The 26,278-nt window shown below is 64.5% G+C and overlaps 4 protein-coding genes across 5 annotated transcripts; 2 read left to right on the top strand and 2 right to left on the bottom strand.

Annotated features, from left to right (window-relative positions):
* Positions 1-259: 259 nt before the first annotated feature.
* Positions 260-8,965, top strand: DTX1 (deltex E3 ubiquitin ligase 1). Its single transcript, XM_041420442.1, has 9 exons — positions 260-518; positions 4,399-5,056; positions 6,538-6,599; positions 6,715-6,876; positions 7,087-7,148; positions 7,242-7,400; positions 7,777-7,938; positions 8,014-8,103; positions 8,644-8,965. Exons 1-9 carry the CDS (start codon positions 260-262, stop codon positions 8,866-8,868), a joined length of 1,839 nt encoding a protein of 612 aa, XP_041276376.1. The 3' UTR covers positions 8,869-8,965.
* Positions 8,923-17,449, bottom strand: RASAL1 (RAS protein activator like 1). The gene is made up of 22 exons (XM_041420261.1): positions 17,385-17,449; positions 16,124-16,180; positions 15,923-16,036; positions 15,768-15,829; positions 15,559-15,688; positions 14,761-14,842; positions 14,513-14,650; positions 14,212-14,300; positions 13,995-14,112; positions 13,759-13,912; positions 13,511-13,575; positions 13,318-13,430; positions 12,966-13,158; positions 12,746-12,883; positions 11,737-11,869; positions 11,420-11,595; positions 11,037-11,174; positions 10,516-10,651; positions 10,326-10,434; positions 9,816-9,880; positions 9,307-9,405; positions 8,923-9,167 (listed from the first exon to the last, which is right to left on the bottom strand). Exons 1-22 carry the CDS (start codon positions 17,447-17,449, stop codon positions 8,923-8,925), a joined length of 2,619 nt encoding a protein of 872 aa, XP_041276195.1.
* A 1,354-nt stretch (positions 17,450-18,803) lies between these two features.
* WSB2 (WD repeat and SOCS box containing 2) lies at positions 18,804-22,947 on the top strand. 2 transcript variants are annotated; one of them, XM_041420540.1, is made up of 9 exons: positions 18,804-18,918; positions 19,013-19,184; positions 19,918-20,150; positions 20,320-20,451; positions 20,735-20,835; positions 21,024-21,196; positions 21,521-21,634; positions 22,009-22,116; positions 22,316-22,947. In XM_041420540.1, the coding sequence occupies exons 1-9, from the start codon at positions 18,903-18,905 to the stop codon at positions 22,476-22,478; spliced, it is 1,212 nt and encodes a 403-aa protein (XP_041276474.1). In that variant the 5' UTR covers positions 18,804-18,902; the 3' UTR covers positions 22,479-22,947. The 2 variants fall into 2 exon arrangements, with proteins under 2 accessions (XP_041276474.1, XP_041276473.1); XM_041420539.1 differs by having other exon boundaries at positions 19,915-20,150.
* Positions 22,948-23,355: 408 nt separating this feature from the next.
* Positions 23,356-25,986, bottom strand: RFC5 (replication factor C subunit 5). The gene is made up of 11 exons (XM_041420391.1): positions 25,714-25,986; positions 25,546-25,610; positions 25,297-25,433; positions 25,112-25,191; positions 24,820-24,893; positions 24,540-24,699; positions 24,357-24,438; positions 24,148-24,277; positions 23,901-23,978; positions 23,763-23,817; positions 23,356-23,628 (listed from the first exon to the last, which is right to left on the bottom strand). The coding sequence occupies exons 1-11, from the start codon at positions 25,743-25,745 to the stop codon at positions 23,532-23,534; spliced, it is 990 nt and encodes a 329-aa protein (XP_041276325.1). The 5' UTR covers positions 25,746-25,986; the 3' UTR covers positions 23,356-23,531.
* Positions 25,987-26,278: the final 292 nt, after the last annotated feature.

Genomic DNA, 26,278 nt, shown 5'->3' with positions numbered 1-26,278 from the left:
AGCAGCACCGCGGGGAGGAGGAAGAGCCGGGGAAGACGTGCCGGGTGATGGATGGCCCCAGCCCCGCGCGGCGGCCTCGGGGGAGCGGGACCGGGCGGCTCGGGGACCTCGGGGACCTGGCTGGCAGCAGCCGCCTCTGCAGAGCCCCGCAGCGCCGGCTCCGCTGAGCCCCGGGGCCCGCAGCCGGCGGCAGCCGGGAGCAGCATTTGGAGGGGCCCCGGGTGACCCCCGCGCGGGGCTGAGCCGCCGTCCCCAGGGCATGGCACGGCAGGGCTCGGGGGCCATGCTGGCCTCGGGGGGCCTGGGGTTCCCCCCACAAAACGTAGCCCGCGTGGTGGTGTGGGAGTGGCTGAACGAGCACGGGCGCTGGCGGCCCTACTCGGCCGCCGTGTGCCACCACATCGAGAACGTGCTGAAGGAGGACGCCCGTGGCAGCGTGGTGCTGGGACAGGTCGATGTCCAGCTGGCGCCCTACGTCATCGACCTCCAGTCCATGCATCAGTTCCGGCAGGACACGGGTAAGAGCTTGGCATCGAGCCAGGAACATCCAGCCACCCGTCCGTCCTTCCATCTGTCCATCCGTCCATGCAGCCATCCATCCACACAGCCTTCACTGCCCTTCTCTCTCCTTCTATCATCCATCCATCCATCCATCATCCATCATCCATCATCCATCCTTCCACCCACTGGCACATCCCTCCCTCCCTCCCTCCCTCTGTCCTTCTATCCCACCATATTTTCCTCTGTCCTTCCATCTTTCCTTCCTTCCTACCATCCCTCCATCCTCCCATCCATCCCTTCATCCCTTCCCTGTCCCTGTGTCTATCTGTCTGTTGTTCTATTCATCCATGGATCTGTCTTTAATTCCTTCCTTCCTTCCTTCCTTCCTTCCTTCCTTCCTTCCTTCCTTCCTTCCTTCCCTGTGACTTGTCTATCACTTCATTCCTGTATCCCTCCATCCCTCCCTCCATCTGTCCATCCATCTGTTCCCTCTCTCCTCCCCTCACTCTCCAGGGCTCCAGTGCCCCCATGGGCCTCTCCAGGCTCCTCCATCCCTTTCCTTTCCCATCCACCATGGACCCCCATCCCCGAGGAACATGTCCCCACATCCCTCCATGCCCTGTCCCCTCCGTGGGTGCTGTGCTGTGTCCCAGTGTCCCACTGTCCCCTCATCTTCCCCTCCAAGCTGCTCCATGCCCAGGGGAGTGGGGAGGCCCCTGTTGGACCCTGGGAGCAGTGCTGGGCACTGGGATGGCTGCAGCTGTGCTGTTGGTGCTGCAGCAGCACATCCAGGCCACGAATCCTGTGGGAAATCAGAGCTGATCCCACACTGGGACCGAGCCCAGACCCCATTAAACGTGTCCCTGTCACAGTGTGACCCATTAAACCAGCACGTGCTGGCTGTGCTGTGGGGGATGTGCCATTGTGGGTGCATTCCTGCCCATACCTGCATCCTTGCCCGGGGCAGGATCCGGTCCAGGCCAGGCAGAGCAGGCAGGGGACCTGCCACACCTCAGATGACACCCCCTGGGCTTGTCTGGGGACACCCACAGCAGGACCCCCGTGGTTGTGGCACCTCTGCCTGGCCACTGATGCCATCACTCCTAGTCCCCAGTGATGCCAGGTGACCCCGAGTGTGGGGCTGGGGCCGTGGGCTGGGGACTGAGATGGGGACCGAAGCAGGGATGTGCCACCTGCCTCTGCCATCCAGCCTGGCTCTGAATCCATCCCCAGCTGGTCACGGACTTGGCAAAGGGCAGCTTGGCACCTGCAGCCCTGAGTCAGCGAGGACACCGGCACGACCCGGAGGGTCTGTGCTGACTCAGAGCTGCGGGAGCCACCGGGACACCCTGGCTGTCCCCATGCCACCTCCTGCCAGCTTTGGCCAGGACCCATCCTCTGACAGCAGCTGGCATCACATCCCATGGCCACAGTGCTGGGTATCCCTTGGGGACTTGTGCCCGTGGTGGGGCCACGAAGGGATTTGTGGTGACAAAACAACTCTTGCCAGGATGTCCCTGGGTACCACAGTCCCTGTGCCAGCAGGACTTGGGGACAGGGATGCGGAGAGAGGGACCTCGATGTCCCCAGGGGTGTCATGGCAGGGGACATAGCCACTGTCCTCACACTGTGTTCCCTGTGTACCCCCTCCCTGTGTCCATCTCTATCCATCACCTCTCCCCAGGGGTGGGGCCCAGGGTTTGGAGGCTGCCACGTGGCTCGTGGTGCTCGGGGACAAGAGGGTCCCCTGAGCTGAGGGTGCTCCCGGTGCCTGCTGTGACATGGGGACACGGGGAAGGTTGGCAGGAGGCTGGGGGCTCAGGGGGCTTGGCCCACACAGTGCCTGGGGACAGAGAAACCCAGTGGCAAGTGAAACGAGGTGACCCCGTTCTGAGAGCGGGGATGTGCGGCCCCTCCCAGAGGCCCTGGGGACACTGGCTTGGCCCTGTGGCTGTGGCATGGCTGGGGACAGCTGCTGGCCCTTGGGGACTGGGAGCTGTGTGTGCCAAGGGAAATGGGCTGGTCCTTCATCCTCTGGGGATGTGGGATGTAAGAGGCATTTTGTGGGGTTTGGGATGGGGATGTGAGGGGCATTTTGTGGGATTTGGAATGGGGATGTGGGGTTTGGGATGGGGATGTGAGGGGCATTTTGTGGGATTTGGGATGGGGATGTGGGGTTTGGGATGGGGATGTGAGGGGCAGGGGGATGTGGGATGCATTTGCAAGGACCAGTGGGTCCAGGATGTGTTTATGGGTGGGATATGGGATTTGGACAAGAGTGAGCAGTGGGATGGGGCTGGAGGGCAGTGGGCAGTGGGGCTGGGGGGCAGTGGGGCAGTGGGCAGTGGGCAGTGGGGTTGGAGGGCAGTGGGCAGTGGGGTTGGAGGGCAGTGGGCAGTGGGGTTGGAGGGCAGTGGGCAGTGGGGTTGGAGGGCAGTGGGCAGTGGGGTTGGAGGGCAGTGGGCAGTGGGGTTGGAGGGCAGTGGGCAGTGGGGTTGGAGGGCAGTGGGCAGTGGGGTTGGAGGGCAGTGGGCAGTGGGGTTGGAGGGCAGTGGGCAGTGGGGTTGGAGGGCAGTGGGCAGTGGGGTTGGAGGGCAGTGGGCAGTGGGGTTGGAGGGCAGTGGGCAGTGGGGTTGGAGGGCAGTGGGCAGTGGGGTTGGAGGGCAGTGGGCAGTGGGGTTGGAGGGCAGTGGGCAGTGGGGTTGGAGGGCAGTGGGCAGTGGGGTTGGAGGGCAGTGGGCAGTGGGGTTGGAGGGCAGTGGGCAGTGGGGTTGGAGGGCAGTGGGCAGTGGGGTTGGAGGGCAGTGGGCAGTGGGGTTGGAGGGCAGTGGGCAGTGGGGTTGGAGGGCAGTGGGCAGTGGGGTTGGAGGGCAGTGGGCAGTGGGGTTGGAGGGCAGTGGGCAGTGGGGTTGGAGGGCAGTGGGCAGTGGGGTTGGAGGGCAGTGGGGCTGGGGGCAGTGGGCAGTGGGTGGCCTGGAGCCAGCAGTGGGATTTGGGGTGCGGGCAGGGGCGGGCAGCAGGGCCCCCCCGCTCCCCTCCCGCGGCCCCGGCAGAGCTGCCTCAGCACAAGGCGGCAGCTGGGGCCTGGCTCTGCTGCCTGATGCGGCCGATGATTAATGACCGTTAATTAGCGCCGTTAATCGAGCTGGGCAAACGGTGCCGGCGAGGGGATAGACAGGCCCCGTGCCGGGGGGGCACTCGAGGAGAGGGCTGCGATGCCTCCCTGCTCCTGGGGAGCTCCAGAGGGGCTGCGGGATCCAGCTCCGTCCCAAACAAGCGGCGAGGGGCCGGGATTGGGCCGTGTGGGACAATCCCTGGCTGTGTCACTGCCAGAGCCAGCAGCTGTCAGGAAACCTCTCCTGACCGGGAAATGCTTCCCCTGCCCCGGGATGGCCACGGGGACAGCAGGGTGGGGAAGGGCTTGGACCAGAGGGATGGAAAAAAGCTGGGGAAAGCACAAGGATTTGTTGGATTATGCCCTTTTCTGACCCAGAGGTAGAATAACTGAGAGGCGTTTTTGAAAACTTTTATTCTATTTTCAGTCTCATGTGAAGGGTGAGAGAATTCTCTACAAATTTTGCATTCTCACCTTGGAGAATTCTCCACAAATCAATTTCCCACATTGGCTGAGCAGCATCGCCCTTCCCCGGACATTCAGGAGGATGATCCTGAGGGGTGGCAGTCCGAGCCACTGTCACCAGTGGCAGGATGAGGGCTGGATTCATCCCTAGGGAAACACTTTTGGGGTGCAATGGGGACTTCAGTGAAGGGGCAGAATGGCTGTTGCACCCCAAGGTGCCTCTGTACCCCAGTCCCTGCGGGATGCCATGCTGGAAGATGGACAGGGGATGTCTAAATGTCCCCCCCCCGTGTCGCCCCCCATCTCTGTGTCCCCAGGGACCATGCGCCCCGTCCGGAGGAACTTCTACGACCCCTCCTCAGCACCGGGGAAGGGAATCGTGTGGGAGTGGGAGAACGACAACAACTCCTGGACTCCCTACGACATGGACATCTGCATCACCATCCAGAACGCCTACGAGAAGCAGCACCCCTGGCTGGACCTCTCCTCCCTGGGCTTCTGCTACCTCATCTACTTCAGCAGCATGTCCCAAATGAACCGGCAAACGCAGCGCAAGCGGCGGCTGCGGCGCCGCATGGACCTGGCCTACCCGCTCACCATGGGCTCCATCCCCAAATCCCAGTCCTGGCCGGTGGGCGCCAGCACGGGCACGCCCTGCTCGTGCCCCCAGTGCCTGCTGGTCAACAGCACCCGCGCCGCCTCCAACGCCATCCTGGCGTCCCAGCGCCGCAAACTCTACCCCGGCGCCGTCCGCCAGAGCAGCACCTTCGCCGGGGGAGCGCTGTGGCCGGCGGGGACCGCGGCGCCGGCGGTGGTGGCGGGGGGCTCGGCCAAGGGTGAAGGGCTGCGGGTGGCCGCGGGGTTTGCCCCCGGGCAGGGCGTGCCCAGCGCGGCGCTGCCCGGCCTCAACAACCTCAACCGGCCCGGGACGCAGCGCGGGGCTGGGCTGGGCGCCAGGGCCGCTGTCCCCCCCGGGTAAGCTGGGAGGGTGGGGAGGGGACGAGCGGGGTGTCACCGAGGCGGGGGGGATGCAGGGATGGGCACACAGAGGGGCAAAAGGGGTGATGGGGGTGGCTCGTCCCCTGCTGTCGCCTTGCGGGCAGCCCCAGCTCTTGTGACACTGTGTCACCTCCGGCCCCGGGGTCACCACCGTGGGTGCTGGGGGGGACACCCGGGTGGTCCTCGTGGTGCTTGGATCCCTGCAGAGGGGATGTGGTGATCCGTGCAGTGCCATGCCATGCTGTGCCATGCTGTGCCAGGCCGTGCCACGCTATCCATGGCAGCTAGAGCACATGGAGTGCCTGGTCCCAGGGGAATGGTGCCCCCAAGGCCAGCATGGGCTGTGTGACCCAGGTCCTGGCCTGATGCCACCAGGCAGATCCCTGGGAGGGCACGGCTGTGGGGAGAGGCCACAGCCTCAGTGTCCCTTCCGTGGTGGGAATGATTCACCAGGGGGGTCCAGGGGGCAAGCAGACCCCTGGAATTGTGTCCTGCTGGGTGTCCCTGTCCCAGCACCCACATCTCCATGGCTGTACCCCGTGGTGGGTTGGCCTGGTGTCCCCTCGGAGCTGTCAGCACTAGGCTGGGGGGACAGGTGGCTTCTCTGAGCCCCCAGCAGCTCCTGGCACATTTCCTTCCCCTGATGACGTCCTGCTTTCCTTCTGTGTGCTGGGCTGAGCAGTCCTTGTCCCTGTCCCCATTGCTGTCCCTGTCCTGGCACATACCTGTGGACAGGGAGGAGGGGCTGGGCCCCCATGGCTGCCCTGGCCTTGGTGTGGCTAGAGGAGCTTTGGGAATGAGGGAAAACGCCCTCGTGTGCGGCTGAGCCTGCTGAACTCATCCCTGCCACGGCTGGGGTGGGACGGGATTTTGGGATCAGGGAGGGGTGATGCCCTCCCTGCTGGGGGCCCTCCCTCCCAGTCCCACATCCATCTGTCCATCCCTCCTTCCTTCCCTCTGTCCATCCCACCCCTATGGACACGTCCCCTTCCAGCCCTGTCCCCGACACACCAGTCCCTGCCCTGGGCACGGTGACACCAGTGCCACCTGCTGCTGGCAGCCCCAGGAGGGTGGGGGTCCCTGGGGGGCACACGAGTGGTGGCACGTCCCTGCGGGGGTGTGGGACATGGGTGTCACTACTGGGATACCCTGGCAAGGTCTCCACCCTGGGCCGAGGAGGATAGGATGCCACCAGTGCCGTTGGGTGCCCAGAGATGGACAGGTGGCACTGGGTGACAGTCCCCTGGGATGGGACAGCAGCCCTCCAAGCTGGTGAGGGGACACCTTACCCTGTGTCTGGTGGGCAGGACACTGCCTGGGGACAGTGCCAGCACTCCCCAGGGGACACTGCCCTGTGTCCCATGGGGAGGACACTGCTCTGGGGCCATGCCATGCGGGAGGGGACAGTGCCAGCCCTGCCGGCCCGGCTGAGCCCCTTCCTGTCCCATGTCCTGCAGGGTCCCAGCGCTCCCGGTCAAGAACCTGAACGGCACCGGCCCCGTCCATCCCGCCCTCGCAGGTAAGCGGGCTCCGGCCAGCGCTGGGTGTCACTGCGGGGTGACACCGTGGGCGGGGAGCGGGGGACGCTGTCAGGGGGTGGGCAGGACGGACAGACAGACGCTCTCCCGGCGCAGGGATGACGGGGATCCTCATGTGCGCCGCCGGGCTGCCCGTGTGCCTGACCCGCGCCCCCAAACCCATCCTGCACCCCCCGCCCGTCAGCAAGAACGACATCAAGCCTGTCCCCGGCGTCAACGGCATCTGCAGGAAAACCAAAAAGAAGCAGCTCAAGAAGAGTAAGGAGCCACCAATGTCCCAGCGGGGTCAGGGACAGGGGACACGGAGGGGGAAGTGAGAGACACCCAGAGGTTTGCGTGGGGTGGTGCCCATCGCTGCTTTGTGCCACGCGTGTCCCTGCCGTGCTGGCAGGGGGTGGCAGGGCTGTCCCCGTCCCGTGGCAGGGGGGTTGTGACACCGCGGGCGGGCTCTGATGGCATTGCCCTCAGGTAAGACCCCCGAGGACGTGGTGCGCCGCTACATCCAGAAGGTGAAGAACCCCCCGGATGAGGTGAGTGGGGGGTTTGGGGGGCTCCGGGAGGCTCGGGCAGAGCGCCGGGGGTGACCCCTCATCCCCCCGGAATGCTGATGTCGTTCCCGGCAGGATTGCACCATCTGCATGGAGCGGCTGGTCACCTCCTCCGGCTACGAGGGCGTGCTGAGCCCCAGGGGCATCAAGCCCGAGCTGGTGGGCAAGCTGGGCAAGTGCGGGCACATGTACCACCTGCTGTGCCTGCTGGCCATGTACAACAACGGCAACAAGGTCGGAGCGCCCGGGGCTGCCTGCGTGTCGGGGGTGCTGGGAGGGCTGGGTGGGTGCTGGGGGGTTCCATGTGGGTGCTGGGTGGGTGTGAGGGCTTCTGGGTGCGGGCTGGGGAGTTCTGGAATGTTCCAGGTAGGTGCTGGCTGGGTTTGGGGGATTGGGTGGGTGTTGGAGTGGGTGTGGGCATTGGGTGGGTGATGGGTAGGTGTTGGCTGGGTGCTGGGTGGGGTCCAGGTGGGTGCTGGGTGGGTGTTGAGGAGTGCTGGGGGGGGTCCAGGTGGGTCCTGGGAGGGTCCAGGTAGGTGCCAGGTGGGTGCTGGGGGGTCCAGGTGGGTGCTGGGTGGGTGCCACCCCTGAGGCCCCCGTGGTGCCCCAGGACGGGAGCCTGCAGTGCCCCACCTGTAAGGCCATTTACGGGGAGAAGACGGGCACGCAGCCCCCCGGGAAGATGGAGTTCCACCTCATCCCCCACTCCCTCCCGGGATACACCGACTCCAAAACCATCCGGATCGTCTACGACATCCCCACCGGCATCCAGGTGAGGGGGAACCCCCCAGCGGACTGGTGACACCCCCCATGTCCCTGCTCACCTCCTGTCCCCACACCCACCCAGGGCCCGGAGCATCCCAATCCCGGGAAGAAATTCACGGCACGAGGCTTCCCACGGCACTGCTACCTGCCCGACAACGAGAAGGGCAGGAAGGTGAGACCCCGAGGGGTGGGGTGGGGAGAATAGCAGGGACGGAATGAGATAGGATGGCACAAAATGGGAGGGGGTGGGATGGAAGGAGGATGGATGGGAAGGGGAGTGGGATGGGGTGGGGAAGGGAAGGGATGGGATGGGGTGGGATGGTTAGGAATGGGTGGGATGGGATGAGGAGAGAAAGGATGGGATGAGATGGGAAGAGAAAGAATGAGGAGAATAGAATGGGGTGGAAGGAGAATGAATGGGATGGGAAGGAATGGGATGGGGTGAGGAAGAAAAGGGATGGGATAGGATAGGATAGGATAGGATAGGATAGGATAGGATAGGATAGGATAGGATAGGATAGGGAGGCTGCAGCTGCACTGCTTGTGGATGGGGTGGGGAGCACCACAAGGAAAGGTGGCATCCTGTGGGCACCGTGCCGAATCCCACCCTGGGGGCTGAGGCTGTGCTGTGCCCGTGCTGGGTGGCTGTGCCAGTCCTTGCCAGGCTGGGTGGGGGTGCCGGCTGCGTGAGCCACGGCCGTGCCCGCCGCAGGTGCTGAAGCTGCTGATCGTGGCCTGGGACCGGCGGCTCATCTTCACCATCGGCACCTCCAACACCACGGGCGAGTCGGACACGGTGGTGTGGAACGAGATCCACCACAAGACCGAGTTCGGCTCCAACCTGACGGGGCACGGCTACCCCGACCCCAACTACCTGGACAACGTCCTGGCCGAGCTGCTGGCCCAGGGCGTGTCCGAGGCCACCCTGAAGGACTGAGGCCGGGCTCAGGGCTCCCCCGGCCCCGCCCGTGCCGCCGCCGCCTGCGCCGCTTCACCGCAGCCCCGCCCGGCGGGCTCGTCCCCCGTCCCGGGCCACCCGGTGCCGCCCACCGCGTGTCCCCGTGTGTGTCTGTCTGTCGCCCCGTCCCGTCCCGTCCCGGCTCGCCCCGCTCTCGTGGCGATAGCGTCGTGGTCTTTTTCTACCCGTGGCCTCTTTGCGCGTCTGTGCCACCCGTGTCACCCGTGTCACCCGCCGCTGCCCCAGGGAGCCGCGCACAGCCGGTGCCATGTACATCTCTGTGTTACAGAATACACCCCGTGCCGGGCTGCTGTCCCCGCGTCCCCTCTGTGGCCCCGCTGGAGTCCCTGCCCCTCCCGGTGTGGGCTGAGGCGGGGAGGCTGGGGGGTGCCGGGGGTCTGGGGACAGGGAGGGGACTTGGGGGTGGCTCTGGGGTCTCGTCGCCGTGGGTGAAGGCGTCGTGGGCGATGTCCAGGTCTCGCAGCACCTCCTGCAGCCTGTCCCCAGCGGGTGCCCCTGCACCCCAGGGTGGGGTCAGCGCCCCACAGCCACCTGTGGCACCCACCCGCGCTCCTCACCCCCCTGCCTGCCCCCCTGGCACCCACCCGCGGCATTTCCCTCCCACAGCCCCGCATCCACCCCCGACACCCACCCGTGGTGTCCCCCAGCCCCCACACCCGTCCCCTTCCCCTCCCGGTCCCCCCGTCCCGTCACATCCCACCCGTGCCCCTACCACCCGCCAGCCTCCCGGACTGCGTGTGTCCCCGTGTCCCCGTGTCCCCTATCCGCGTGTATCTGCTGTCCCCTCGTGGAAGGAGCCGAAGCAGTGCCCTGTGGTGCCCGCAGGGGTCTGCGGGCGCTGCCTGCGTGTGCCAGCCCCCCCCGGGTCCCCATGGCCCCCCCAGTGCCCCGCGGGGCTCCCGTACCTGCCTGGCCCGGGCGGGGGGGCCCGGCCACCGCGCTGCCCGTGGGACCCCCGGCCAGCGCTGCCCTGCAGGACAGGGACCCTCAGGACACCCCCCCTGCCCTCCGGCACCCAAAGGACCCCGGAGCAGCCAGCTCCCACCGTGCTGGGGGACAGGGACCTCAGGACACTCCCACCTTGCCCACCGACCCCTAAATGTCCCCTGGACCCCTGTGCCCCCCTCTGGAGCCCTGGTCGCCACCACCCCGCAGGAAGGGACCCACAGCAGGGTCCCACCATGCCTGTCAGCACCCAAAGGACCCTGTGACCCCCGACTCCCACTGTCCTTGGGGACAAGGACCCTGCACACACTGCCACCCTGCCCACCACCCCCTAAAGGACCTCAGGCCCCCCATATTCGCCCTCAGGACTCCCAATCCCCACCAGCCTTTGGGACAGGGACCCTCAGCAGCCTCCCTCCCTGCCCACCGGCACTCAAAAGACCCCCGGGACCCCCCGTCCCCGGGCTCACCGCAGGTGCCCGTAGAGGCTCTGTAAAGGAACCGCGGGGTCCCCAAGGTCCCCAAGGTCGCTCCACTCCCCCAGCAGCACCGCGCTGTGGGTACGGCTGCACCCGGGCACTGCCAACGACAGCAGTGGCGACACGGCGACACCGACACCCCCCTCCAGGGCACCCCGAGCCCAGGCACCCCCAGTCCTACCGGCACGGGTGGGCTGCAGGCAGCAGGTCCAGCGGCCGGCGTGGAAGGTGCCGGGGTGGCACGTGGGCAGCATGTCGCGGTTGGCGCTGGTGGCCTGGCGCAGCGCCCACAGCCACTGCCACAGCTCCGGGGCGCTCTGCGGGGACAAGGAGGAGGGAGGAGGAAGGGATGGGCACCAGGGCTGGAGGACAGGAGTGACGGTTTGGTGGCAAAGCTGCCCGGGAGGAAATGAGGGGAGATGGGGCTGCAGGAGCCAGGGTACCCCAGTGACCCCAGTACAAACAGGGCTGGTACCCCAGTGACCCCAGTACAGCCGGGGTAGGACACCCCAGCTTCCCCAGTATACCCAGTTAGCCCCTTGACCTCAGTACTCCCAGTGCTCCCAGTACAGCCTGGGTACAGCTGGATTTGGGACCACTCTCATTGTCCCATGGCTGGGTGCAGGGGAGGGGGGCCCCCAGGGTGCTGTGGTGGGGGGTTCCGGGGCTTTTGGGGTGCTGGGGTGGGGTGAGATCACCCACCTTGCACTGGAGGTAGGTGGTGTGGAGCTGCCCGGTGCCATCCTGTGCCACCACCTGCAGGACGTGGGGGTGCTGGAAGGTGCCCTTGTCCACCTGCTCCACTGCCCGGATCTGCTCCACCGGGATGGAGCCGAGCACCTGGGGACCCCCAAACACCCCAAAATCTGTACCCATGTCCATATGCATTGTCCATATTCATGGAATATGTGGGGAATGCCAAACACCCCAAAACATCTGCACCCACATCCATATCCCCCACCTGTTCCACTGGGATGGAGCAGTGTACCTGGATACCCCAAAACACCCCAAAATCTGTGCCCACGTCCTTCCCCCCAGCCCTGGGCACCCAGCACCCCAGGGTAGGGGTCCAGGGCATCACCCACCTGCCCCTGGGGCACCTTGGCATAGGCCAGGGCCTGGGTGCTGAGCCTGAAGTGCCTCTTCTTGAAGGAGAAGCGGGGCAGCAGTGCTGCCCCCCCCTCTGGGCAGGTGTGCAGGGGACCCTCCTTGATGGTGGCCGAGGGCTGGGAATGTCCCTGCGGCACTGGCACCTCGTCCACTGTGGTCGTGGCAGGAAGGGAGCAGTGTCACCCCAAGTGCCACCACCTCCCACAGCCCGATGGTGCTCCTGGCAGCAGCAGGGTGATGCCACTGACCCGGCACCAGCAATGTCCCCTCCCTGCCCTCTGTCCCCGCTCACCCACGGTGACCAGGGCATCCAGAAAGGCCCGGACACGGGTGACACTGGGCAGGAGGACAGCGTTCAGCGGGGCCATCCACGGCTCCTTGCCCTGCCCCAGCTGCAGCCCCAGGTTCCCGATGCTCTGCAGAGCCTGTCCCACGCAGGGAAGGGGTCACACTGCTGTGTCCCTGCTGGTGTGACCCCCTGCACCACCCTGGCTGCTCCCCTGGACCCCAAGGGCTCAGGGGTTGGGGTGGGAAAAGTGGAGCAGCTGGAGGGGTGATGGGACCCAAATTCTGCCCTTGTGCTGTGCTCAGCTTGTGGTGCCACAGCCTGGGGACAGGCAGGACTGGTCTCAAGTGGCACAGGAAGGAGCCAGCCCAGGGTGTGTGGCACAGGGGCAGGAATGACTCTGCCCTGCTTGGGGTCCCCATCATGCCCTGGGGTTTCTGTCCCTCCCCAGGGTCTCGTCCCTTTCTGGCCTCTCCGTTCCTTGTGGGTTCCCATCTCTCTGCAGAGTCCACATCACTCACAGAAGTTTCTGTCCTTCCTGGGGTTTCTCCCTGAAGTCCCAAACTCTCCCTGGGCTCCCCAGCTCTCCCCACAATCCTTGTCTTTCCCAGTGGTCCCCATCCCTCTGCACATCCCTCACCCACCCCAAGGGTCCCCATTAATCCCCAAGGATCCTTATCCCTCTCCAAGTGTTCCCATCCCTCCCTGGTGTTTGCATCCCTCCCCAGGACTCCCACCCTCCCCAAGGATCCTCATTCCCTTGCCAATGTCCTCAGCCGTCTCCAAGGTCCCCACCCCTCCCTGGTGTCTCCATCCCTTCCCATGGGTCCCCATTCCTCTCCAAGGTCCCTATCCCTCCCTGGTGTTCACATGCCTTTCTAAGGTCCCCATCCCTCCCTGGTGACCCATCCTTCTCCAAGGTCCCCATCCCTCCCTTGTGACCCATCCTTCTCCAAGGTCCCCACCCCTCCCCAGTGTCCCCACCCCTTCCCGGTGTCCCCATGCTGTCCCCCACCTTGGCGAGCAGCAGGAGTGTGCGGCCGGTGCAGGGCTCCGCGTGCTGCTCCCGGAGCCCAAAGAGCTTTGGGGTGAGGACAGCAGGAGCAAAGAAGCGAAGGAAGAGGAACCCACTGATGGAGAAGTACCGGACCTCCTGGATGGGGACGGGGACAGCTCAGAGCTTGGGGTGGTTGTCCTGGGGCCGTGCAGACCCCCAGCCCCACCGTGGGCCCCACCTCGTGCTGTGCCGAGGGGAATCGCTCCTCCACCCGCCTGCGGAGCTGCTTGAAGGCCACCCTCATGGGGAGGGGACACTTGTCCACCGAGCCCACGATGGCCTCCATGATGTCCCCCAGGTAGCCCTTCAGCAGCTCCAGGCTGCTCTCCTGCACCTGTGCCTCCGACAGGGAGCCCTTGAAGGAGATCCTCCTGTGGGGACACCTCCGGGTCAGGGGCACCAGGAATGGGGACACTGAGCTGGCCAGAAGTGACCCATGGGCTCAGCAGCAGTAGGTGGCCCCTTCCTGCAGGGGACACAGGGACATGCCAGGTGCCCTGTGCCCCTCCCAGACATCCACCTGTGCCCACCTGCCCCGGCTCAGCTCCATCTTGCCGGGGTCCAGCTCCACATATTTCTTCTCCTCAAAGATGCGGTTCACCACTGGCTTCAGGACCTCGTGCAGGTAGGGCAGCCCTACCACCTGCAAGGGGTGGGAAGGCACTGTCCTTGTCCCCAGACGCCCTGCTGGGACATCATGGAGGTGTCCCTTCCCATGCTCACCTTCATGAACTGCTCCATGGATTTGGAGGCCAGCGAGTTGGAGCGGAAGAGGGTGTTGGGATCAGCTGGAAGAGCACAGAGGCTGTGGCAAGGTGGGCACAGGGTGACGTCCAAGCTGTCCCCTGTGTGCCCAACCCCAGGGACATGTGGCACCTTTCCTGCCTCTCCCTTGGTGTCCTCACTCTTTCTCCATGGGGATCTGGAGTGGCCCTGACTTGGGGTTTCTTGGGGTGGCCCCGGGCACTTACTGGTCCTGGCCAGCTCGCGGGTGGTGAGGTAGTCCAGGAGGGGCACAGCCAGCCCTTGGGCCAAGAAGAGCTTCACCAGCTTCGTGGCCACGTCCTGCCGACTTTCCCCTGAGGTCACCTCCTCCAGGACAGCCAGGGCTGTGCTCTCAGGGGACTGTGGGGAGGGCAGGGTGGGCACAGCAGGGCCTCCACACTGGGGGAGTCACCCCAAAGTTCCCTGTAGCCCCAGCACCCACCTGGGCTGGGCAGAGGATGGGCTCGGTGAGGAGCTGGATGAGGGGCTGGTAGTGGTGGGGGGGCAGGACCGTGTCCTCCAGCAGCCTCACTGCCAGCCTCAGGGCACCCAGCTGTCCCCTGCAATGACACGGGGGACTCACGTGGGTCTGTGCCCTCCACAGGGGCCACCTTGTTCTGCCCTGGTCACAACCCCCTGTCCCCTCTGCCTGCACTCACCCACGGTCCTCAGTGGTGCTGGGGAAGGGCAGGAGCTGGAACCAGCCCCTCGTGGGGCCTGGGCAGAGGGTGTCCAAGAAGAACTCGACCTGGGGGACAGAGGCAGGGTCTGGATAGGGGGGTGGGGTTCCAGTCCCCTGTGCCGCACCTCCCTTGGGGGACAGCCCAGGACACGCAGGGTCTGCATGTGGCACTGCCCCCATCCCGGTGGGCCCTAACCGGTGGTCACCCAGACCCCACACGGGGGTGCAGAGGTGCCCCCAGGACCCCGCCCCGTTCCGGTGTGCCCCGAGGTCCTCACCCGCCCCAGGAAGTCGTTCTTGCCCACGATGTCCCAGTCCCAAAGCTCCACGCTCAGCACAGCCTCTCCCAGCTCCCCCTCCGGCAGCTCGAACTCCAGCACCTCATCCCAGTGCGGGAACCGGGTTTTCTTCACCACCTGTGGGGCACCGGGACTGGTGGCAGAGGGGACGAGGTGCCCGAGGGTGCCTGAGCCTCCTGGGTCCGTGGGGGACCCGGTGCCACACGCAGCACCCAGCAGTGACTCACGGCTGTCTCCAACGTGTGCCCGCAGCACGACACCCGGCCAAAGGGGTCCGAGGTTCCCGAGGTGTCCCGGGGGGCCAGGTCCCTGTGAAGACATGGGGTCAGCAGGGTTTGTCCCCACCACCACGGTCCTGCAGCCCCACGTCCCCGCTTTGTGCCAGCTCGCCTGGGCATATGGGGCAGCCAGCAGGTGCCAGGGTATGCTGGGGAGATCGTGCTCCCATTTCCAGGGGAGCCCTTCCTCCTCCAGTCCCTAGTGGGGGTGCTGCCGTCCCTCCTGGCTGTCCCCATGGCCACCCTGTCCCCATGGCCATCCTGTTGCCTTGGTAGCTGCTTTGGTTGCCATGGCAGCGGGATGCTGCCTCTGCTGCCTGCTCCATCTGTCAGCTGTGTGTGTGTATCACCGCGTGTGTGTCCCTGTGCATGCAAAGCGTGCACAACTTGCACACATATCTGCACCCCAAACCCAGGTGGGCAGCCTGGGCAGTGCCTCAGTTTCCCCAAATTTTGAAACTAAAGGGCAAAAACATGGTGTGAGAACGAACCATTCTGCTGGGGACAAACCCTGGTGCTCCTGTGCCCCTGTCCCCAAGCAGGGATGGCAACATACTTCCCACTGAGCCCCCATGGCATCGTCACACGTGGATTGGCACCACTGATGTCCCCAACCCGGTGTACTGAGAATCCTTCCAAGTGTGGAAAGCGGAGGACAAACACTGTCCCCATTCCCTCCTCTCCTCTCTCCTGCCAAAAATAAGACCCTGTGGTGGTGGCAGCCCCCTGAGCTGCCAGCCCTCCAACCTGGCCTCGATGAGGTGGCAGCGCAGCACCCGTGGGTGGCCCCGCTCGGGGACTCGCAGCTCCAGGTGGATCTCACCCTGCACCTCCTGGTCGGGGTTCACAGGTGTCAGGCTGAGCCAGCTGTCAATGCCTGCCGAGGGGGACAGTGTGGGCACAGCGTGGTGCCAGCATGGATCCCACTGTCCCCCACCCCACTGTGCCCCCCTCACCCTGTGGCTCAGCCGAGATCTGCTGGTGGCTGAGCGAGACCTTGCCAATGACATCGTCCTGCCTGTGAGGGAACAGACACAGCAGGACACTGCAGGGGACCTGCCACCCCTCGGGTGGGTCCCCAGTGCCCACCCTGCCCGTACTGTCCCCCTACCCAATGGTGTCTTCATCCAGCACGTAGATGGTGAGGCTGTGGAATCCACGGGGCAGAAGCAGCGTGATTTCCTCACCCCAAAAAGGGTTCAGGCTCTTCCACACGGTGGCCGTCCTACCGGGATGGCAGAGGTGGCTGTCCCCCCAGGGAGGATCCCCACTCCTACCTGCCCCCTCCCAGTGTGGGACAGTGTCCCCATACCTGGCCACCACCTCGTTGTCCACCTTGACCACGCAGTAGGGATCACTGGAGCCAGACCTGGGCAGGGGATGGGGGTGCCCAGGATCAGCCCCCACTCGGGAATCCCCCCCATCCTGGGGACCTCAAATCCCGACAGTGAGGCACCAGCCCTGGGGGTGAGCTGAGCTGCCCAGTCTCAGCCTGGCCCTGCTGACACCATCCTGACGCCGGGATGGGGACATCGCCTTTTCTCCTTGGGCTGAGGGACCTGCTGTGGGTCACCCCGAGCCATCACAGTGTCCCTGTGCCACCCACCCGCGGGTACCGCTGTCTATCCCGCAGCACAGCCCAGCCCGAGTCTCTGTGACAACGCACGGTGCCAGGGTGACACGGGTCTGACCCTTTCTGCAGGGAGAACAGGATGGAGGGATGAGGGTTTGATCTAGGGACCATCCACCAGCTCCCTGCAAAGCCCCTTTCTGCTCAATTATGGCAGCTGCAGCAGCACCGAGGGGTGCTGGCCCTGGGGTGCTGCTGGAGCCCAAATATCCAGGAGGTGATTCCACAAGGACTGAGACCCCGAGACGGATGAGGGACGTGACCCCAGTCTCTGTCCCTGCCACGGGACGGGAAGTGGGAGCGGCTCACCCGACCCCCTCTGCAGCCACACGACAGCCTCAAGCTGGGTTTGGGGGCGCTGGGAGCAGCACCGGGCACCCCATCATTGTGCAGATCGCCCGCTGTGCCCAGACCCCCGCAGCGGGACACCCCCCGGGGGCAGAACCTGAGGCAGGGACACGGCCCCGTTCCCAGCTGCCCAGCCCTGGGAGCGGCCGGCGGTGCCAAGCTGGCACATCCGGAGGTATCCGGGACTGCCAGCTCCACTGAGCAGTGTCCCCGGGGCAGGAGCGGGCGGGGGTCTCCCTGCACCCCCCACTCATCACCACACCCCCAAAAGGGGTGGGGGTGCAGGAGCTGTGCCTCCCCAGTGCCACCCCCATGTTTGGGGGGATCCTCTGTGCCCACCCTGCTGGGGGGCACGAAAGAGATGCTAAAGGGGTTGGGGGGATCATACACCCCTGGGGGGTGGAGGGGGGGGGGCTGGCAGTCCCTGCACACCCCAGACCCCCACTTTGGGGGTAATGGTTGCAAGCAGAGACCCCCTGAAACTGTACGGAGAGAACACCCAGAGAGGGTAGAGCACCCAGCACCCCCTCCCTGCCACATCTCCCGGGGTGGGTCTGGGGGAAATAGGGGGGCCCTGAGCCCCCGAGCCACTCACAGGTCCTTGGCGGGCAGGTCCTTCCCCTCCAGCACCCGGCAGCGCAGCGAGGTGGTTTTGGCCATGCCGGCGAACTTCAAACTTCAGGGTTGGCACCTGGGGGACTGCGATGGGTGCCCGGGGGTGCCCTGAGCCCCCGCAAAGCACCGGCGGGGCTGCCGACACCGGCCCCCTCTTCCTCCTCCTCCTCCTCCTCCTCCTCCGCCGCCGCCGCCGCCGCCGCCGCTTCTCACCGCCGCTTCTTCCTCTTTCCTCTTCTCGGCTGGTTTTGCTGCCGCTTCGCTCCCACCTGCGCCAGGCGGGCACAGGGCGGAGGGCGAGCGCGGGGGAGGCGGCACCGTGCCCACCGTGGGGTCCCATCGCCACCCTCCGTCCTAGAGGCAGGGAAACTGAGGCACGGGGCATGGCAGAGCGGTGGCACCTGTGGTGAGAGGCTTCTGTCATGTCACAAGGGGTGGGTGCCCCCAGGGTGAGGGGCTCGGTCTGGACCCCAAAGTGCCAAAGTAGGGGGGGGAGTGGGTGGACACTGGACTTGGGGATGAGGGGAGGAAGGAGGTGCATGGGATCCCCAAGGGGCCTCCGGGTGACCCCAGCCCTCAGAGGGGACACCCTGAGCCAAACCGGGGGGTCTCCAGCAGGTCTTGGGGTGTCTGTGGGTGCAGCACCCAATCCCACCGCTCCCCGCACCCCGGCCTCGCTGCACAGGGACCCTGAGCCAGAGAGGAGGGGGGGCACTGGGGTCCCTGGTGAGGCATAGCGGGGGCTTGGGGGGGCTGCGGAATTCGGGGTGCAGGGGTGGACTGGCCAGCTGTGTCCTGCTGGCATTGCCAGGGTAGGTGTCACCCAGGGGGTGCTGGAGGGGCTCAAAGGAGGGCGCTGGTTCTTGGGGGGCTGATGATGGGGTGCTGATTCTGGGGGGGATGATGTGGGTCACGGGGGGATCGGGGTGCTGCTAAAGGGGGCACAATGAGATCCTTGGGGGCTGCTGGAGGGGGATGAATATGGGGGTGCTGATCTTTTGGGGGCTGCTGAATTGGGGGGTGTCATCCAGCAGGTGCTGGGTTCTGGGGGTGTCACTGCCAGGGGGTGTCCCTGTGTGGGTTCAGGGCTATGTCACTGCCGAGGAGTGTCCCTGTGGGGGTGTTGGGTCCCTGAGGGTGTCACTGTCGGAGGTGTCCCGGTGTGGGTCTCTGAGGGTGTCACTGCCGGAGGTGTCCCGGTGTGGGTCTCTCAGGGTGTCACTGCCGGAGGTGTCCCGGTGTGGGTCCCTGAGGGTGTCACTGCCGGAGGTGTCCCGGTGCCGGGTCCCTGAGGGGGTGGCTGCCCCGGTTCCCGCCGTTTCTCCCTCAGGGGTCTGTTCCAGGCCCTCTCCCGCCCCATCCCGGTCGCGGGGCGGTGCCGGTGGCGGCGGGGCCGGAGGAGGCGGCTCCAGGTCCCCTCCCCGCGCCGCCGCTTCCGCCGCCGCCGCCGCCCTGGGCCGGGCGGGCCCGGCGGGGCCGAGCGGGCGGCGGGGCCACCATGAAGCCGAGCGGAGGTGAGCGGGAGCCGGGCGGGGACACGGGCCGCTGGGGGTGTGAGGTGACGGGGGTTTTGGGGGGTCTGGGGGTAACGGGGCTGTCCCGCCGCAGAGGAGCCGGTGCTGCTGGCGGAGCTGAAGCCGGGCCGGCCCCACCGCTACGACTGGAAATCCAGCTGCGAGACCTGGAGCGTCGCCTTCTCCCCCGACGGGGCCTGGTTCGCCTGGTCCCAGGGACACTGCGTGGTCAAGCTGATCCCGTGGCCTCTGGGGGAGGCCGAGCTGTGAGTGCAGAGTCATGGATGGGTTGGGTTAAAAGGGACCCTAAAGCCCATCCAGTGCCACCCCTGTCATGGCAGGGACACCTTCCACTGTCCAGGCTTCTCCAAGCCCTGTCCAGCCTAGCCTTGGGCACTGCCAGGGATCCAGGGGCAGCCACAGCTGCTCTGGGCACCCTGTGCCAGGGCCTGCCCACCCTCACAGGGAACAATTCCTAATTCCCAATATCCCATCCATCCCTGCCCTCAGGCAGTGGGAAGCCATTCCCTGTGTCCTGTCCCTCTCTCCATCCCTTGTCCCCAGTCCCTCTCCAGCTCTCCTGGAGCCCCTTCAGGCACTGGAAGTGGGTGTGAGGTCTCCTTGGAGCTGTCTCTCCAGGTGAACATTCCCAGCTCTCCCAGCCCTTGGAGCTTCTCCTCCTCTGGTCTCACTCTATCAGCTCCACGTCCTTCTGATAGTGGGAACCCCAGGGCTGGGGCAGCTCTGCAGGTGGTGTCTCACCTGAGTGGGGTAGAGGGGCAGAATTCCCTCTCCTTTCCTGCTGCCCACATTGGGGGATCAGCCCAGGGTGTTTCAGCCCTCACCCACCAGCACCAAAGTCCTCCCAGTGCTGCTCTCCATTCCCCAGCTTGGATTGATCCCAGGGGTTTTCCAGTATGGGGTGAAGATGGGTGCATGGAGCTGGGCCGGGGGGGTCTTGGGGTGAGCACTCCACCCATCCCTGCCTCCCTCCAGCAGCTGCAAAACTTCAGAGCGCAAGAGCCGGGGTGGCAAAGCAGAGACTTGGAGCCGTGGGGCAGCCAAGGAGAAGACTCTGGAGTGTGGGCAGATCGTGTGGGGCCTGGCCTTCAGTGCCTGGCCAGCAGCTGAGGATGGGGACACAGATCCTGCCTGTGCTGTGGGGCTTCCCTGCCTGGTCCTGGCCACCGGGCTCAACGATGGGCAGATCAAGGTGTGGGAGGTGCAGACAGGTGAGCAGCCCTCGCTGTTGTGGCTTCAGGCTGGCTGTCCCCTTGTTCCCCTGTGGAAGGAGATCCCATCTCCCTCCTTCCCCAATACCTGCCCTGTCCCAAAGGGGCTGCACGAGGGACTCTGCCTCATTCCCTGTGGATGGATGGCATTGAGCCTGACTCTCTGCAGGGCACCTCCTCTTCAGCCTCTTGGGACACCAGGATGTTGTCAGGGACCTGAGCTTCGCTCCCAATGGAAGCCCCATCCTCGTGTCTGCCTCACGGGACAAGACCTTGCGTGTGTGGGACCTGAGCAGGGATGGTAGGAGCGTGCAGGGATATACCTGTGCTGGGTCAGGGAAGGGGAAGAAACTCATCTCGGAAGGGAAGGTGGTGGCAGAGGACCTTTGGGGACAGTATTTGAGGCAGAAGGGGACAGCCACATGACTGGGAGCAGAGTGTAACCTGGGAGATGCAGGAGGGCATTACCTTGGGATTTACCCAGGGAATCCTCAGCCCAATGTGAATTCCCACTGTGGAAAGGGAGGAAGAGCAAAGCCAAGGAGTCCTGTTTTCCCCTGGTGACACATTTCTGCTGTCCCCAGGGCGGCAGGTGCAGGTGCTGTCAGGCCACGTGCAGTGGGTCTACTGCTGCTCCATCTCTCCAGACTGCAGCATGCTCTGCTCCGCTGCTGGTGAGAAGTCGGTGAGTCCTGCAGGATGGGAGCCATCCCTGTGCCTGCTGAATCCAGCCCTCTGTGCCCCCAGAAACCCCCCTGGAGAAGGGCCAGGCCATGCTGCCCTGGCTCCTCAGGAGCTGGAAGTTGGGAGCAGAGCCCATGTGGTTGAAACCTTGGGATGCTCCCAGCCTGATCCCCTGCCCAAATCCTGCAGGCACTGCTGTGGAGCATGAGATCCTACACCCTCATCCGGAGGCTGGAGGGCCACCAGAGCAGCGTGGTGTCCTGTGACTTCTCCCCAGACTCTGCGCTCCTTGTCACCGCTTCCTACGACGCCTGTGTCATTATGTGGGACCCGTACACTGGGGAGCAGCTCAGGACACTGCGGTATGACCTGAGAGGGGACACAGCAATGCCAGAGAGGGTTTTAGGGCTCGATGTGGCTTTCCCTGCTGGATGGGCACAACCACCATGTCTACACTGTGGTATGGACCATGGGGACACTGTGGGATAGGACAGAGCAATGCCAGGGAGGTTTTTGGGGCTGGATGTGGCTTTCCCTTCTCACTGGGCACAGCCATCACCACTCTTCTGCTTCCAGAGGCAGGATGGGGGTCTGGCTTGCCAAGTTTGGCAGCTCTGCCAGCCTCAGCTGGGGAAGGGGCTGGTGGCAGCTCAGAGCTGATGCTGGGATGTTGTCCCCACCCACAGCCATGTCCCGTTGCACTCCACGCTGGACTCCAGCAGTGAAATCCACAGCAGCTCCCTGCGCTCCGTCTGCTTCTCCCCCGAGGGGCTCTACCTGGCCACGGTGGCAGATGACAGGTGAGTGAACCCCTGTGGGGACCCAGAGAGAGGCCCAGGAGGTGACCAAAATGAACTAGGAGCTCAGGAGGCGGGGAATAAATGCTCCAGGTCCCCACCAATTCCTGGGATAAGGGGAAAGGTCAGGCCCGTGGGAACACCATGGCTTGGCTGTGACAAGGGGTAGCAAGGTCAGGGCCCTGTCACCCTGAGCTGAGGTCCATGTCCTCCTGGGTGCTGTGCCACCCTCAGGTGTCACTTCCTCAGCAGGGGACAGTCCTCCCTGGAACACACCTCTGGGAAGCAAATCCTTCTGGTTTCTGTGTCTTCAGGGGATCCCAGAGGCTTTATTTTGGCAGCAGGCACTGCACTGTGTCCTCTCCCATTCTCCACAGGCTCCTGAGGATCTGGGCCTTGGAGTTGCGGTCTCCAGTGGCCTTTGCCCCCATGACCAATGGTCTGTGCTGCATGTACTTCCCACATGGAGGATTCATTGCCACAGGGTGAGTAAACAGGAGAAGAGGGTGGAGAAACACAGGGCTGCTCCTTCCTCCTGCGGCTCAGCAAATTCTGGGCTTCCCTGGGGATAGTTTTTTCCTGGGCTGGGGAACACACGCTCCTGGCAAACTTGGCAGTATTTGGGGACAGCTGGAATTCGTGTCCCTCTGCCCTGTGCTCAGGGTTGTTTGGATCCCATTGCAGGACCAGGGATGGCCACGTCCAGTTCTGGACAGCCCCGAGGGTCCTCTCGTCGCTCAAGCACTTGTGCCGCAAAGCCCTGCGCACCTTCCTCACAACCTACCAGGTGCTGGCGCTGCCCATTCCCAGGAAGCTGAAGGAATTCCTCACTTACCGGACTTTTTAAGGCAGCAGGGAGAGCAGAAGCAGGAGGTGAGCCCCGGGGCTCGGCCCGGGCGGGCAGCGCCGCAGGAACGCCGAGCTGTGAGCCAGGAGCGTTGCTGCTCCCGTGGTTTTGGGGCTGTGGAGGGCTTTTTTTGGTGTCATAATACAAAAACCCAGCAAAATCCCACACAGAGCTGCGGTGGCCCCACAGGGGACACGGGTGGGACACAGGTCCCCCTGTCCCCTGCTGCCTGCTGGGTTGGGTCAGGTGCTTCTGCTTCTGAGTGCAATGGTGCGGATGATGGTGGAACAGCTGCTGTGAGAGCAGAGCTGTTGTCACCTTCACAAATATGGGGCTAAATCCCCCCAAAACACCCACCTGGGAATGTCCCTCCATCCCGGTGGAGCGCGGGCTCTGCCGCTCTCCCGGCGTGGGCAGGAGCGGGACAAGCCCAAGCAGGTCTCAATAAATAAAAATTGATTCCTCATGATTTCCCTGCTGGCTCGCTCAGGTGACCTGGGAGTGCCTGACACCGCCCTGGCTGCCAGGGAGGGGTGGCAGAGGTGTCCATCTGTGGGAAGAGGTGGCTTCACTCCACCCCCTGCTCCCATTCCTCTGTTGTTTTCTCTCTGTGCTGGAGCGTGGCACTCCATCAGCCAAATTCCCAGACATGCTGAGCATGCAGAAGTGTTTTGTTTGTCCCCATCCTCCAGCTTAGCTGGTGGCTGGAGCAACAGCACGTTCCCTTGTGTGCTGGCAGACTTTGTGGAGGGAGTTCTCCTCCAAACATTGCCAGGATGTTGTTTTTCCCTTGGGAACAGCTGAACACAGAAAGCTGGTGCACCCCTAACCCCCCACCTCCCTTCAGGAGGGAAAAGCAAAGACCAGTGTAACCTGCTGGGCTTTGGAGGCACCTGTATTTTCCCATTGGGAATAATGCTACCTTTTAACAACCTTTTTACCCTTACTGTGCATTCAAGGCTTCCAAAAAGGAACTGGGAAGCTGCAGGGAGCAGCTCCAGGCATGGGGCTGACGGTCCTTCCCAAATCCAGCAGCAGATCCACCTGGCAGGATCAGGCTTCAGCCACCACCAGGTCCCTGGTGACCTGGAAGGCGGCGATGAGGGAGCTCAGCTGGATCTTCTCGCTGGTGCCAGCGGCCAGGCGGTACCTGGAGAGGGGCCAAGGGCAGATTTGGGGGTTTCCACCATTGTGGGTGCCTCCCAAAACCACAGGCTGTGTGCCAGCAGTGCCCAGTGACCAGGAGCCAGCCCAGAGTCCCCACACTGGGGCAGTGACACTTACTCGATGTCTGCCAGCTTGATCAGCAGCTGGATGCGGATGGAGGGGGGGAAGTCGACTGTGGAGAGAAGGAAACACTCAGTGAAGGGCAGGGAGAGTTTGGCCTCTCCAGGATCATCCAGAGCTGGACCCTTTCCCCACCTCTGTGCACGAAGAGATGGATTTCAGTGAGGATGTCCTGCAGAGCCAGGCCCTTCAGTGTCTTCAGCTCCATGATTTCTGGGATGAGAGCGAGTCAAGGCCTTGCTTCCAGGCGTTTCCCTGCCAGATCCCACTCCTCATCTCTGCAGCAATCCCAGCGAGCAGCACCCACCCCAGAGGCCACAGAGATCCCTGGGAAGGAGCAGGATTTATCCCAGCTGGGAATAACCCCCAGGGCAGAGGATACTGCGGTAGGCTGTGGAAAAATCCTGGTTCAGCATCCAGTCGAGGATGTTTGCGATGTCAGACTTGAGGGGATGTCCTGTGCAGGTGTAAACGTTCTCCTCTGTCACCTTCCCAAAGGCCATGGAGGTGCTCTGAGGAAGAGGAGGGAACAGGAAGGATGAAGAAGCCCCTCCAGCTCAGCTGCCCAGGGGCTGATGGCCGCAGTCCCACCTGCAAGATATTGAGGGCCCTGCGCATGTCCCCGCTCGAGAGGGTCACCAGAGCCTTCATCCCGTCCTCGGTCACGTCCACCCTGGAAAACAACACCCGGGCAAGTGGAGCCGTGGGAATCCAGCCTGCTGCTCCTCCCTGGCAGGGAATGGGGCAGAGGGGCTGTGGGGGGACCCCACTCACCCCTCCTCCTGGATGACGTGCTGGAGCCGCGGCACCATCAGCTCCGGGGTCAGGGGGCCGAAGCGGAAGCGGGTGCAGCGGGACTGCAGGGCGGGAATGATCTTGGAGAGGTAGTTGCAGATGAGGCAGAAGCGGGTGTTTTCTGTGAACTTCTCGATCACTGCAAAAAGGAGGGAGGGGAGGAGGATCCTTGGCTGCTGCCTCGACCTGATTCCCACCCTGTGCCGTGCCGGATGAGGCCGATGGCTGCCCACAGTGTGGGATTCCCCGTGCCCCTCACCTCTCCTCAGGGCGTTCTGAGCATCCTGGGTCATGGCATCAGCTTCATCCAGGATGACCAGCTTGAAGCCTTTCCTAGGAAAAGGGGGGTTTGGTGCTAGAGGAGGGGGAGCTGGGATGTTTGTTCCCAGGCTGGTTCCTGGGAAGCCCTTCTTGCATTCTCACCGTCCCTGCTTCCTGGGCACGTTGCCACCCACCCCGAGACCTCCCAAATCCCCTTCCCAATCCAAGTGCCAGGGCAGGACAGTGCCAAAGAGATGGGGAGCTTTGGGAAGCACAGACCCACCACGTACTTAAAGATGGTCCTGGTGCTGGCAAAGCTCAGGATGGGGCCTCGCACGATGTCAATGCCCCGGTCATCGGAGGCGTTGAGCTGGAAGGGAATGGTGTGGATCTGTATCCCTGCATCCCATCCCTTCCCAGCCCATCCCTTCCCTTCCCATCCCATCCCTTCCCAGCCCACCCTGTTCCCGCTCACCTCCAGCACCATGGAGCCGAACTCCCGCTCCCGGTAGAGCTGCCGGGCACAGGCCAGGATGGTGGATGTCTTCCCCGTCCCGGGCGGCCCATAGAGGAGCAGATGGGGGAGCCGGTCCTCGCTGATGAAGCGCTGCACTGCGGGATAACGGGATAACAACGGGATAACAGCGGGATAACAGCGGGATACCGGGGCTGGGGGACAGCCGGGACCGGCGGGGGGGTCACCGCGGGGAGAGGGATTAATTACCGGTGCTGAGGATGTCCCGGTGAGACACCAGCTCGGACAGGGCCTGCGGACGGTACTTCTCCACCCTGCAGCGGGGAAGGAAAGGAGAGGGGAGTGAGCCCCGGGGCAGCTCCCGCCGCGTTATCCCGGTATCCCGTTATCCCGGTATCCCCCCGCTCCCGGCCGTACCACGGCAGGTTCGCGCTGCCCGCCGGCGCCATGTTGGGAAGTCTCGCGAGAGCGCCGCCAAGCGCGCGAGAGCGCCGGGGCGGGGCCGGCCTGAGGGGACGGGCGGGTCCCGCCGGACCGGGAAAATCCCGGCAGCCTCCAACGATACTGGGGATCCCGGGGCAGCCAGGGCTGCGCTGGGAATGCCATCCCAGCTATTCCCCACCCTCCCAGGGAACAATTCCCTCCCAATATCCCATCCATCCCTGCCTCTGGCAGTGGGAAGCCATTCCCTGTGTCCTGTCCCTCCATCCCTTGTCCCCAGTCCCTCTCCAGCTCTCCTGGAACCCCTTCAGGCCCTGCAAGGGGCTCTGAGCTCTCCCTGGAGCCTTCTCCTCTCCAGGTGAGCGCCCCCAGCTCTCCCAGCCTGGCTCCAGCCCAACTCCAGCCCTTGGGGCATCTCCATGGCCCCCTCTGGACTCTCCAGCAGCTCCAGGTCCCTCCTGTGCTGGCTCAGGGCTGGATGCAGAGTTCCCACTGGGATCTCACATTAGTGGAGAGGGAGAATCCCTCATCCTGCTGTCCC

The sequence above is a fragment of the Onychostruthus taczanowskii genome, unplaced genomic scaffold, assembly GCF_017590055.1.
Source record: "Onychostruthus taczanowskii isolate IOZ18803 unplaced genomic scaffold, ASM1759005v1 scaffold64, whole genome shotgun sequence".
NCBI lineage: Eukaryota > Metazoa > Chordata > Aves > Passeriformes > Passeridae > Onychostruthus > Onychostruthus taczanowskii.
The sequence above is the reverse complement of the archived record's forward strand: the minus strand, read 5'-3'. Positions and strand labels throughout refer to the sequence as shown.

Excerpts from the sequence above, each read along its gene's own strand:
- WSB2 (XM_041420539.1), top strand. Across the intron at positions 20,151-20,319 it reads GGTGTGGGAGGTGCAGACAG|GGCACCTCCTCTTCAGCCTC; the intron begins GTGAGCAGCCCT and ends GACTCTCTGCAG. Across the intron at positions 20,452-20,734 it reads GTGGGACCTGAGCAGGGATG|GGCGGCAGGTGCAGGTGCTG; the intron begins GTAGGAGCGTGC and ends TGCTGTCCCCAG.
- DTX1 (XM_041420442.1), top strand. The coding sequence starts at position 260 with ATGGCACGGCAGGGCTCGGGGGCCATGCTGGCCTCGGGGGGCCTGGGG. Across the intron at positions 6,600-6,714 it reads CGTCCATCCCGCCCTCGCAG|GGATGACGGGGATCCTCATG; the intron begins GTAAGCGGGCTC and ends CTCCCGGCGCAG. Across the intron at positions 7,939-8,013 it reads ACATCCCCACCGGCATCCAG|GGCCCGGAGCATCCCAATCC; the intron begins GTGAGGGGGAAC and ends ACACCCACCCAG.
- RASAL1 (XM_041420261.1), bottom strand. The coding sequence starts at position 17,449 with ATGGCCAAAACCACCTCGCTGCGCTGCCGGGTGCTGGAGGGGAAGGAC. Across the intron at positions 14,843-15,558 it reads TGCCACCTCATCGAGGCCAG|GGACCTGGCCCCCCGGGACA; the intron begins GTTGGAGGGCTG and ends ATGTCTTCACAG. Across the intron at positions 11,175-11,419 it reads CCAAGGTGCCCCAGGGGCAG|GTGCTCGGCTCCATCCCGGT; the intron begins GTGGGTGATGCC and ends GGGGGTCCCCAG.
- RFC5 (XM_041420391.1), bottom strand. The coding sequence starts at position 25,745 with ATGGCGCCGGCGGGCAGCGCGAACCTGCCGTG. Across the intron at positions 24,894-25,111 it reads AGCACCAGGACCATCTTTAA|GAAAGGCTTCAAGCTGGTCA; the intron begins GTACGTGGTGGG and ends CCCTTTTCCTAG. Across the intron at positions 23,818-23,900 it reads CCATCTCTTCGTGCACAGAG|TCGACTTCCCCCCCTCCATC; the intron begins GTGGGGAAAGGG and ends TTCTCTCCACAG.